Source organism: Oryza glaberrima, chromosome 11, assembly GCF_000147395.1.
Source record: "Oryza glaberrima chromosome 11, OglaRS2, whole genome shotgun sequence".
Taxonomy (NCBI): Eukaryota; Viridiplantae; Streptophyta; class Magnoliopsida; order Poales; family Poaceae; genus Oryza; species Oryza glaberrima.
The window spans coordinates 20,070,360-20,082,918 of NC_068336.1; the positions used below are offsets into that span (position 1 = coordinate 20,070,360).

The following is a 12,559-nucleotide window of genomic DNA, read 5'->3' on the forward strand; positions in this document are numbered from 1 at the left end:
CCGAAAAATTATTTGAATTTCCTATATTTTAAATTTTAAATTTTATATAGTTCAATCAAACTCGGATCGCGAAATGACCAACAGAAAAATGGTAGATCTCAATGAGTTCTACAACTTTGCTTTTGACAACTTTTTCACATGAGTTCATTTAGCATCTGAAAATTCGACTCGAAGTTTATTTAGTACCAAATTAATATTTTTAATAATTATTTTCGCATGCGGACGGTTACGTGGTCCGCATGTAAAACTGCCGGCATTTTTTCACTCCTCCTCTCTCTCTTTCCCTCCTCACCATTTCAAAATTTTTCAACCACCCCATTTAATTTCTCTCTCTCTCTTTATCTCCTCTCTCTCCCTCTCTCTTTCTCTCCTCTCCTCTCCTCTCTCTTTCTTCTCTCCTCTCTTCTCATCGACAGCGGGCATGGGTGCACGGCGATGGCATCGGCGGGCAGCGAGGGCAAAGGATCCGGTGGCGCCGTCCTCGGGAGGGCCAATCCGTCACCCTAGGGAGGAGCTCAGCACTCGACGGCGGACGGTGGGCACGGTGATGGCCTGCGGCGGCGGATCCGGCGGCGCCGTCCTTGGGAGGGCCGGATCCGCCGCCCTAGGGAGGAGCTCGGCGCTCGGCGGTGGATCTGGGGTCGGCGGTGGCAGCGGCGGTCTCGGGCGACGGCGGCGGCGGCGGTCTCAGGCAGCTGGCGACGAACGGTGGCGGCGGATCTGATTGGAGCGGATCCGGCGGCGCCGTCCTCGGGAGGGCTGGATCTGCCACCCTACGGTGGAGCTCGGCGCTCGGCGGTGGATCTGGGGGCGGCGGTGGCAGCAACGGTCTCGGGCGGTGGCGGCGGCGGTCTCGAGCGGCTGGCGATGGCGACGGCGACGACGAGAGCGGAAGCAGTGGCTGCGACGAGCTCGCGCGGGCGGCGGCGCTAGGTTTTTTTTTGTTTTTTTATTTTTGGAAATTTTTTTCGCGATTTTTTCTCTTTGCATGCGGTCGGCTTAAGCGCCCGCATGCGAAAATCCGATTTTCGCATGCGGGTGCCCTGGCCGCATGCAAAGATTTGCATTTTTGCAGACGATTTGGCGCATGCAGTTGGCGCAACTGCAAGTGAAAATCGCTCCGGCCCGTTTGCGAAAACGGTTTCTGTAGTAGTGATTGAGCAATCAAATTTCATGTAAAACCCTAGGTATTATAGTTTTTGTTGCAAAAAATCATAGAAATTTTAGCATGTGATAGATAACCACATGCAGGTATAGTTTCACAAAATCATGCTATTAATCATTTGTTCTTTGATTCATGATACTTCTGAAATCAAAAATCAAATCTCAAATTTATGGTTTATTCGATCCATCACATAAGTTTTAGCCTCTAAGGTATGCTTTTTTTATTTTTCTACAATAAAAAATTAAATTTGATTAACATTTTTGTTTTTCAAACTATAAAATCATGATACTCGGGATTTATGCGTCACTTGTGGCTTTGCGTAACTTGTACCATAATACGCGCGTAGGTTTATGAAATACGTACCCTTTGATGGATGGTTGACCTAGGGTTTTTGTTAGATGACAGATTGACAGTCCTTGTTTTTAAATACTATACATAATTGTTTGTAGCATTTAGATAGTTTATCTAAGTACATACAGACCGCAAAAAGGCTATTAGACGAGAGCGAGACTAATCCGCTAGCCATGACACAGACAGTGTCAGCTGTTTTTGAAACTTACTAAAGTTGAGCTATAGTGCGTTGGGTAAAAAAAAAAAAGCATTTGTGCCTCCAGCTTTATTCTGTACGTATACGACGACTGTGTATGTATTATTATTAAAGTTGACCTACTTAGGGGGTGTTTAGATTCAGGGGTGTAAAGTTTTAACGTGTCACATCGGATATTATATATGGTGTCGCTGAGGTGTTCGTGTACTAAAACAAAAACTAATTATAGATTCCGTCAGTAAACCGCGAGACAAATTTATTAAACCTAATTAATCCGTCATTAGCAAATGTTTACTGTACGTAGCACCATATTATCAAATCATGGAGCAATTAGGCTTAAAAGATTCATCTCGCAAATTAATTATTTTTAGGCTATATTTAATACTTTATACATGTGTTCAAACATTCCATGTGACAGGGTGAAAAAATTTTGGTTGAGATCTAAACAGGGCCTACATACCTAAACAAAAACTTGAGCCAACAGTTTTTTTTCAAGAATAATCATTTTTACCTCTATATATATTGTGACTTTCATGATCCAAGCTAGCCTACCCAGTATCCACCATGGATCCTACACAGAAGTTCCTTCTCTTCCTCCTCGTTGGAGTAGCCGCCACCTTGTCCCTTGCAACCAATTCACCGGTGCCGCAGTGGCCAGCCAGCTGCACGCCACGGGAGAGGGAGGCCTTGCTGGCCTTCAAGCGAGGCATCACCGGTGATCCCACAGGTCGTCTCACCTCGTGGAAGCGAGGTAGCCATGACTGCTGCCAGTGGAGGGGCGTCCGGTGCAGCAACCTCACCGGCCATGTCCTTGAGCTCCACCTTCGGAATAACTTCCCGCGATACGATGAAGCAACAGCTTTGGTGGGGCACATAAGTACTTCTCTGATCTCTCTCGAGCACCTAGAGCACCTTGACCTCAGCAATAACAATCTCGTGGGTCCAGCCGGCCAATTCCCGCGGTTCGTCAGCTCTCTCAGGAACCTGATATATATTAACTTCTCCGGTATGCCATTAACTGGTATGGTGCCGCCTCAACTCGGTAATATTACAAAGCTGCAATATCTCGACCTTTCCCATGGAATAGGTATGTACTCAACAGATATACAGTGGCTCACCAATCTACCAGCCCTAAGGTACCTAGGCTTATCAAATGTAAACCTCAGCAGAGTATCTGACTGGCCTCATGTGGTGAACATGAATTCATATCTAATAGTACTCGATCTTTCTGGTTGCTCTCTTACAAGTGCAAGCCAATCATTCTCACAGTTAAACCTCACAAGACTCGAGAAGCTCGACCTCTCCTACAATAATTTTAACCAACCTTTGGCATTTTGTTGGTTTTGGAATTTGACAAGTCTTACGTACCTTGATCTTACAATGAACACTTTGTCCGGTCAGTTTCCAGATTCACTAGGAGATATGAAGGCCCTCCAGGTCTTCAAATTCTGGAGTAATGGTCACAGTATTATAATGCCAAACTTGCTACGGAACCTATGCAATTTAGAAATATTAGACCTTGGAGGCCTAAGGTCCTGCAACATAACAGAGCTTCTCGATAGTTTGATGCATTGCTTAACCAAAAGAATACGGAAACTATATTTGTGGAACAACAATATCACTGGAACTCTGCCAACTGGGGTGGGCAAATTTACTAGTTTGGACACTCTTGATCTCTCTGATAACCAACTGACTGGATCTGTTCCATATGAGATTAGCATGCTGACTAGTCTGGCTAAGATCAACCTAAGCCTTAATAACCTGACAGGTGAAATCACAAAGGAACACTTAGCTGGTTTAAAGAGTTTAAAAAGCATAGACTTGTATTATAATCCCTACTTGAAGATTGTGCTTGGTGATGAATGGTTACCGCCATTTAGACTAGAGGTGGCGAGATTTGGATCTTGTCAGCTAGGTCCAATGTTTCCTTCGTGGCTTCAATGGATGGTGGATATTAAAGTACTTGATATTTGTAACACAGGTATAAATGATCAACTTCCACATTGGTTTTGGACAATATTTTCTAGGGCAACAGAATTAGTCATGTCCTCCAACAAAATCAGTGGTAGCTTGCCAACAAATATGGAAACCATGTCACTGGAACACCTCCTTTTAGGTTCAAATCAAATAACCGGTGTAATACCAATCCTACCGCCTAACCTCATCTGGTTGGAGATCCAAAATAACATGCTATCAGGGTCTGTGGCATCAAAAACCTTTGGAGCTCCACAACTAGGTTTTATGGATCTATCCTCCAACAACATCACAGGTCCTATTTCAGGTTCTATTTGCGAGTTGCTGAACTTGGATTACTTGAATTTAGCCAACAATCATTTGGAGGGAGAATTTCCTCGGTGCATTGGGTTCAAAAATTTAGAATTATTTCATCTCAATAACAATAGCTTATCCGGCAAGGTTCCATCTTTTTTGAAAGGTTGCAAGCGGCTAAAGTACCTGGATCTATCACAGAATAAGTTCCATGGAAGACTGCCAAGTTGGATTGGAGACCTCCCAAATGTAGAACGTATAATTCTGAACAACAATTTGTTGTCTGGGCATATCCCAACCAGCATCACCAATCTGACAAATTTACAGCACCTGGATCTATCACAGAATAAATTCCATGGAAGACTGTCAAGTTGGATTGGAGACCTCCCAGCAATACAAATTCTACTCGTAAACAACAATTCGTTCTCTGGGTATATCCCAACCAACATCACCAATCTTGTAAAACTTACTCAGTTGAATCTGGCAAACAATAATATATCAGGCATCTTGCCTTGACAGTTCACATTTTGAGAGACAACGAAGGGAAAGCATCATGCTATATGTACCCTAGATACCCCATGAAATATTATTTAATACAGTTTATCGGCCAGCATTATCATTGAATTACCTGTCTGCTAGTTAATTGCAGAGAAAAGTTAGATTACTACTACCTATGGTCTTGGGCTTGTGCTAGCATTTGCGGTTGTCCTTTATATTGTTCTTTTTTTGTGAGTATATGTCTATATATGTTGTTTGCTCTGTAAACTAATAAGTGTTACTTAATTAATTATTGTAATGCATGTACAACCTTCTGTTTTCACTTCTCTGCATGGAAGCTAAATTAAGACTATATGACTATATGTGATATGCATACGCATAGAGACATAACCACAAACTATACTGACAGACTTGTAAGTACAACCTTTTATCCCACTAACATAGGAGGCCCAGCCTTCTTTGAAACTCACTAAATTCAAATTGAAATTTTAGTTGTCCAGCCATGTGGCTGAACACGCTGGTTATTTTTTTATAAGAAACAACTTTGCATGATTTAACATGTTCAGAAACTAATTAATTAAAGTGAGTATTTAAGTGATAAATCACTTATACTTGATTCTAATTATAACCTCAATATAATCACGGCCCACTTTAGTGTACTTGTGGAACGTTTGGTTGGAGAGAAACAGAAGAATTTTCCAAAACATTTTATCCCAAGAAGATCGAGTCGCGAGAATTGTAAAGGAGGAGCTTGATCTCAGACACACCGCTTTCCAACCCCCGTAATTTTTCCTTTCTTTCTTGGGTCCCCTATGTTTATTTTCTGTTTTCCCTTTCGTCTTCCCTCTGTGTGCCCCTTATTCTCTGAACTGTTTTTCTCTCCTCTAATGAAATTCCGGCAGAGCTCTTGCCGTCGTTCATCTAAAAAAACTGTACTTGTTGCTATAAAGAAGTTACATCGTCACATTTCTTTCACACTTTGATGGTGGTTTAACGGTTAATGTTAGCATGCAATATTTCTAATTTGCATGAGTCGATCTTTTCTAGGTTGATTTAGGAAAAAAAACTCCTATTTATTTTTTAAAAAAAAAAGATGAAAAGCACCGATCCTTGTTCGCTTGCCAAATTGATAAATTAACCTCGACTTCTCTTAATTCCCTTTGAATACTTTTATCAATTGATCCTTCCACGGTCACTTTTTTAAAGATATTATGCAAACCCTCCTGCTACAGAGTAATTTAAGAGGAATTGCGTAATTGTAATAAAGTGAAGACACAAGATGTAGAGATAGGACATTCTCTCATTCATTCATCCATTGCTCAAATATGAAATACATCACCTCATTTCCTCTATTTATAGGCATAGTCTCTGCAACTTTCCATATTTAGTTATGGCCCATTAGTAGGTAACCTGGGCCGGGCCTTCATGGGCCAGCTGGCTTTCTAACACTCCCCCTTAGCTTTTAATGCATGATGCCAATGCCTCATCAAAACTCCATAAAAATTCAAAAAATACACCTCTTTTTAGGTTCAAACCAAATAACATGTGTAATACCGATCATGCCACCATACCTCATGGAGTCGGACATCCAAAATAACATGCTATCAGGGCTTGTCGCATCAAAAACCCTTTGGAGCTCCAAAACTAGGTTATACTCCCTCCGTCCCAAAAAAAACGAACCTAGGACTGAATGTGATACATTCTAGTACAACGAATTTGGACAGAAGTATATCCAGATTTGTAGTACTAGGATGTGTCATATCCAGTACTAGGTTGGTTTTTTATAGGACAGAGGGAGTATGTATCTACCCTCCAACAGCATAAAAGTTCCTATTCCTGGTTCTATTATTTGCGAGTTGCAGTACATGCAATACTTGAATTTAGCCAACAATCATTTGGAGGGAGAATTTCCTCAGTGCGTTGAGATGACATAAGTACAATACCTTCTTATAAATAACAATAGCTTATCCGGCAAGGTCCCGTCCTTTTTGAAAGGTTGCAAGCAACTAAAGTACCTGGATCTATCACACAATAAGTTCCATGGTAGACTGCCAAGTTGGATTGGAGACTTCCCAGAAGTACAAATTCTAATCCTAAACAACAATTCGTTCTCCGGGCATATCCCAACCAGCATCACCGATCTTGCAAAACTTATTCAGTTGAATCTGGCAGACAATAATATATCAGGCGTCTTGCCTTGACAGTTCACATTTTCAGAGGCAAGGCGACAAAGAGAAAGCGTCATGTTATATATACCCTTGATACCCCCATGGAAGATTAATACTACAGTTTGTATGTCGGCATTGTCGTTGAACTACTTGTATGCTATGTTAACTGCAGAGAAAAGTTAGATTTCCATCTACTACCTATAGTCTTGGGCTTGTGCTAGCATTTGCTGTTGTCCTTTATATTGTTCTTTTTTGTGAGTCTATATGTTGTTTCCTCTGTAAACTATAAGTGTTGCTTAATTATTGTAATGCAACAGCATAGCAAATTACTCGGATCTCAATACAAGCGTGAACAAATGAGACCATTAATACATACGGTGTAGCCTACTGTGATCCATTAGACTGCTTACATTTAAAAAGCAGAGCAGTACACAATTTAAAGCATTAGCTGCGATGATAGCCTATTAATATTTCAGTTCATTGGAGCACTAAGCATAATCATAGGGAGTCCACACTTGACATAGTCATATAGTCACATTGTTTGAAGCAAAAGAGTTGGGCACTAGCACTACAATCAAATGCTGCAATGCAGCTATGAACACAAAATGCACTAGAAACTTCACGGACATGAAACTTTAAACACACAGGCCAGTAATCCTGTCCGTCGTCGCAAAAGGTAATGACCACCGAAAACACTGGGCACCAGCACGAAGAGAAACCGTCATGCCCATAAGATCAGGCTGTTCATGATTTGTTGGAACGGGACCTCAGTCTGCTCGCAACACAGTCAGGGCTCCGTTCGATCCACTTCCTCTTCTTTGGACCCGTCGGCTTAGATGGAGTGGCACACCCAATGTCCAGATTAACTTGACAATCCTGAGAGTCAGAAGTCACCACAGACTCACTCCTGCTATCATCATTGTCACTGTCATCAGGGGGGTTATTCACTTGGTGGTCAGCTTCTACCTTCTGGATAGCTTTGCCGCTCATTTCTGCATCCTCCTGATCCTCCTTAGCAGCTGGAGCGTTTTCAGATTGGGGCAAGGCTTCTGGCTTGGTAGCTGCCACCTTGTTTGAATCAGCTGAGCCTGCTGGGGATGCACGCTGTGTTGCGATGAGATAGTGAGCCACAGACTTGTACCCAAGGCTGACAACCTGCATGAAGGGAAAATGCTTTGCTCGCTCAGAACTGTTGGATAGATGACTACATTGTTTGTGAAATAGAGTAAGCACCATCTCATCGCACCATCTTACATATCATCCATGTAAGCACCATCTTACATATCATCCATTATTTAGTTTCTTGTCCTACTTTGACAGTAGGACAAGTACCACAAACAAAAAAAACTGAACACATGAAATTGGCATTTTGTGCTTCCAAATGTAAATAGATCATATCAGTACCTTCCTGTACGCAGCACCAGTTGGAAACCATCCTTTCTTAGTTCTGCATATACTGCAATTGCAAATGCCACGACAAACTGGACATATCCAATCAGGATTCTTCTTAGCTTCGAGCACATTCTCACCATACCTGCATTAATTATAAAGTCAGTCCAAAATGGAGAGCTCAATCGGTTTAGGTACTAGTAGTTTATGTACAGTCTATTTGTAATCTTCCAGTAACTAAAAGTGTGTGGGAATTTACTACTTTCCAATATCTATTGCTGATCATTTCAACTTTGATATTTTAATGCAAGCAAAAACTAACAGGTAGGCAGTTCAAAAAAAATCACTAACAGGTAGGTGATTACCAATTCATAAAACCCTCCATGCTTGCAATAAATTCAGAAGTCAAATTTTAAAACTTGAATACTAGGAAACCCTGTTTTGATTCACAAATTAGGACATGGATATTAAGAATTATGTTTTGATTTGCAAAAACTTGAAGTTAGAAAACATCTGCAGATGCAAAAACTAACGAGTAGTTTTGTTCCTGTAACTTGAACCCTGGCTCAAACCTTTCAAGTTAAAGGATAAGAGATGCAAACATAATATAATAGACGAAGATGGCAAAGAAGGATGTATGGAACAATCGATTAAAAAAATAATAGCACTAAGAAAAGATGCATGTTCGCTACAGCTATCATATGCAATAGTGTCCATTTTTTTCAGGAAAATCATTGGTCGATTGAGAAAGTATGAGAAAAGAAAAGGGCCCCACCTCATGTACAAACAATCCCCACAGAACTGCCCCTGGACAATCTGGCATTTACAGCAGCTGGTATGATGGCCAAGAGTTTTCTGCCTGTATCATGATGAGCATTTAACAGATTCTTATGTAGAAGTAATTTAAATTGGCGGTTAAGCTAACTTGGTTCATTTTTCTCATTTTGTCATTACTAAGAATGTACACTGTTTTCCATACAGATCCTATTAGTGATAATGTTATAGAAGGGGAACCAATGTATATTTGTGTACATTGTGTTTCTTAACCTTATAGTAACAGTCAATACTATTACATCTAAGCAAAGGAACTTGTAGCAAAAGTACAGCTATACAACATTGCCATATGATTCTTCCAGGAAAACTTACCGGCACTGATGACAGGTTTGGCCCCTCACTTGATCATAGATGCGCTTACCATCTTTCCCATAACCATCCACAAAGAGAGTCCAGGGTTCCACACAAGGACCTAAAAGCTTCTCATCCTCTTCCGTGTAAATTTCTTCCTTTGATCCAGCCTCAATTACAACAGAGTTTCCACCTTCATCGTTGTCCTTGTCCTTTTTAGTCCGAATTTCACAGTAGCTAACAGGCTCTACGTTCTTCAGTCTACATTAAAAATGTATACAGAACAAGACGATTTCTGTTAAGCCATTCCTATACAAACCAGAGTAAAGACCAAGATTGAAGGAATGCATATGAACCAACAGAAACTTAAATCAATATATAGCTTCTTGTTAATACAAGAAAGAAATTAACACACTGCAATTTTAATTTGTGGCAAATAAACTAGGTGCCAGTAAAACATAAGACAGCCATACACTTTCAACTTTCAAGAATGTAAAAATTGTAACTGCGGGTTTTAGTAGAATCCTTAGAGGAAAAGCATCCGTTGCAACTATCAACCATATGTAGCATTCGATGATTGAACATTGTGTTAATCACAGGATTCAGTAATGGGATTATGTTTAGAGAGTTGCCTTTTTTTTCCAACTACAACGATTCATATTCAGGTACCAAGAGAGGTGCGTGCAAGATAAGAACAGCACGGTAATCAAAGATTTGAGCATTTAGTACTGAAATGAGCCGTAATGAAGTTAACACATGTAAGCAAGTAGCAGAAGGGGATAGAAAATAATACTAACAAAATCGCATGATTGATGAACTGATGAACAAGAACTGTAAATGAGCCTAATCATAGCATACCGTATAATAATTTTCCAAACTATCGTAATCGAAATGTAACGGATTATTGAACCAAAGATACGCATATCCAAAAGAATTGAACTGCATGAAAGAATAGTTCTTTTTTTCCCCGCTACATCAATCAACCGCAGTCCGCTCAAGCACCGATTGTTGCAAAAATAAAAAAAGAAAAGAAAAAGAAAGAACAGAACTGCATAAAAGATAATAACAGATTTCCCGGCAACAAGCATAGAAATTTCTCGATCCATCACCACAAATCAACCGCTCCAACACCAACAGTTTCTGCATAACCCCCCCCCCCCCCCCCCCCCCAAATGGAAACTTCCCCCCAATAGAGTTAAATCGCCCAGCCCCCAAACCTGAGAGACCGACGAGCAGGCGATGGCGAGGCGGGCTTGATCATCATCCCCACGCCGACGGACCCCGGCGTCACGGGCGCCTTCCTCCGCCCGCGGCCTCTCCCGCTCCCGCTCCCGGCGAGGCCGCCCGCGGACTGGTTGAAGCGGGTGGCGAGGTCGAGTATCCCCAGCTTCTGCATCCGCTCCATGTTCTCCCGGATCCTCTCCGCCCTCTCCCTCTCGTACCCCTCCGCCGCCTCCGCCGCCTCCGCCGCCGCCACCGGCGACGACAACACGGGGCTCCTCGCCGCCTCCTTCGCAGCCTTCGGCGGCCGCCCCCTCCGACCCGGCGCGGCCGCCGCCGCCGCCCCACGGGTGCTCACCATGGCTTGCTAGCTAGCTGCTACTACTACTTGTCTTGGTGGGTCGACGCCTTCTCGCTCGCCGGCGGCGGCGGTGGCCGGTGAGGTGAGGGTTTAGCGGCGGCGGAGGAGGAGGAGAAGCCGCGATTGCAACGGTCAGATTTTCTCGCTGCCTCTCTCCACGCGGATTTTATAGGCGGGGGCTCACCGGGGCGGTGACCCGACCCCGCTCGCTCTCTTTTGCACGCGTTCGTTTACCCAGCCCACACTGCCACTTCACTGACGTATGGGCCCGGGACTACGTGGGCCCCACCTGTAGGTGAGGTGAGGTGAGGTGAGGTGGGTATGTTTGCGCGTGTGCGCACGCGTGCGTAGTGGGGGGACGTGACGCGAAGTAAGTGGAGGGGGGGAGTAGGGCGGGGTTCACGTGCGGGGTGGGTTGTGTGGCGCGCTGACAGGTGGGGTCAGGTTAGCGGCGCGTTAACTGTGGGGCCCATCTGTCAGTGGAGGTGGCGAACCTACCTTCGTGTGTTCGGGGTGGCGGGAATGGAAAGGTGTGCGCGCGGGTGGCCGAAGAGGCAACCTACGTGTACGATAGTGGACTTGTAAAGTATAGGCGATGATGTGAATTTTGGGAAATTGTTTTACCAGTTGCCAATTGTGTCTCGGTTTTGTACCGTTGGAATCGATAAAACTTGGAAACTTGGAGAAGGCTAGGATGGGGGGAATTGGGATGTTTGGATTTTGAATTCGCATTGATGCATTTTTGAGTGTGTTGACAGCTAGGACAACCTTTTGGTTTAAGATGATTTTCTTGCCGTTGATTTCAAAAATTGCCATTACAAGGTCATTATGTGGTTGCTTAATTTTGATGCCTAATTCAGCTGTACGGATTTTTTTTTTGTGGCTCTAAGGAATTTTGGTGTTGTCAAATGGCATTGTCAATATTTGGTAAAATGGTAAAAGTGAAATGTGTAAGTTGTATTTGGTTTGTTTCTTTTCTCAACTTCTTTTCTTGTAAGAGGAAGATTTTAGAATTGCAGGTAATGGAGGCTAGTTTAGGCAACTTATGATTTATTTTGGCAACAAACATATCAACACTATAGCTCATTTGCAACTCTGTGTCTGCATTATTTTTTTTTCTTTTTTTATCTAATCCCAACAAATCCCTTTTTTCTATTTTTTAATCTAATCTCAACTAATCCTTACTCATGAGTAGGAATTGCAACACCGCTAATCTCCGATGAGACTACAACTCCGACATCGAGAATGCAAGAACCGAGCAACAAAGCTACTCAAAAGCCTGCCCTAACCCCTTTTTTTTCGGATCAACTTCCCTATTTCCCATAGCCTAATTTTTTATTGATAACGCAACACAAATAAGGTTAAGACAACAAGTTATTTTTAAGTGAGAGGGGCATACCATAGAGCATGTGGTAAAAGATTAGATGGTGACGAGACAACGACTTCTTGGCAAGGATGAGAGGTGTCATCTTCGTCATGACGAGCAACAACTTCTCGATGATGGTGAGTGCCAATATCTTGGTGAAGATGAGCGGCAACTTGTGGTGATGGATGCCGACATAGACGAAGGGGACCTTATAGCTATAGGTAGATTTGATTAGGAGAAACATGAGAGAGGGGGCGGCGGGTGGAAAGGAGAGGGAGAATAGAAGAGGGCATTGTTGACGGAATATATAGATGTCCATTTTCTGTCGGGCCTACTTGGGCTTCCAAATGATAAACCATAAGATCCAAGCCCTAATAGGTGTATTGGCCATTGACCGTTTGCGCTTCGTTGGAACGACTAGCCCATAAAAATTGATAAAGCCCAAATTATG

General features: G+C 42.7%; 2 protein-coding genes across 2 annotated transcripts; one reads left to right on the top strand and one right to left on the bottom strand.

Annotated features, from left to right (window-relative positions):
• The first annotated feature begins 2,276 nt into the window (after nt 1-2,276).
• Nucleotides 2,277-4,496, top strand: LOC127755788 (receptor-like protein EIX1). Its single transcript, XM_052281435.1, has one exon. The coding sequence runs from the start codon at nt 2,277-2,279 to the stop codon at nt 4,494-4,496; it is 2,220 nt and encodes a 739-aa protein (XP_052137395.1).
• Nucleotides 4,497-7,081: 2,585 nt separating this feature from the next.
• Nucleotides 7,082-10,866, bottom strand: LOC127755542 (uncharacterized). The gene is made up of 5 exons (XM_052281217.1): nt 10,378-10,866; nt 9,182-9,421; nt 8,811-8,894; nt 8,051-8,180; nt 7,082-7,801 (listed from the first exon to the last, which is right to left on the bottom strand). The coding sequence occupies exons 1-5, from the start codon at nt 10,740-10,742 to the stop codon at nt 7,391-7,393; spliced, it is 1,230 nt and encodes a 409-aa protein (XP_052137177.1). The 5' UTR covers nt 10,743-10,866; the 3' UTR covers nt 7,082-7,390.
• Nucleotides 10,867-12,559: the final 1,693 nt, after the last annotated feature.

Coding starts and splice junctions, on each gene's coding strand:
- LOC127755788 (XM_052281435.1), top strand. CDS start 2,277: ATGGATCCTACACAGAAGTTCCTTCTCTTCCTCCTCGTTGGAGTAGCC.
- LOC127755542 (XM_052281217.1), bottom strand. CDS start 10,742: ATGGTGAGCACCCGTGGGGCGGCGGCGGCGGCCGCGCCGGGTCGGAGG. Junction 9,422..10,377: donor CCTGCTCGTCGGTCTCTCAG/GTTTGGGGGCTG, acceptor TTTTTAATGTAG/ACTGAAGAACGTAGAGCCTG. Junction 7,802..8,050: donor CTGGTGCTGCGTACAGGAAG/GTACTGATATGA, acceptor CCCTTCATGCAG/GTTGTCAGCCTTGGGTACAA.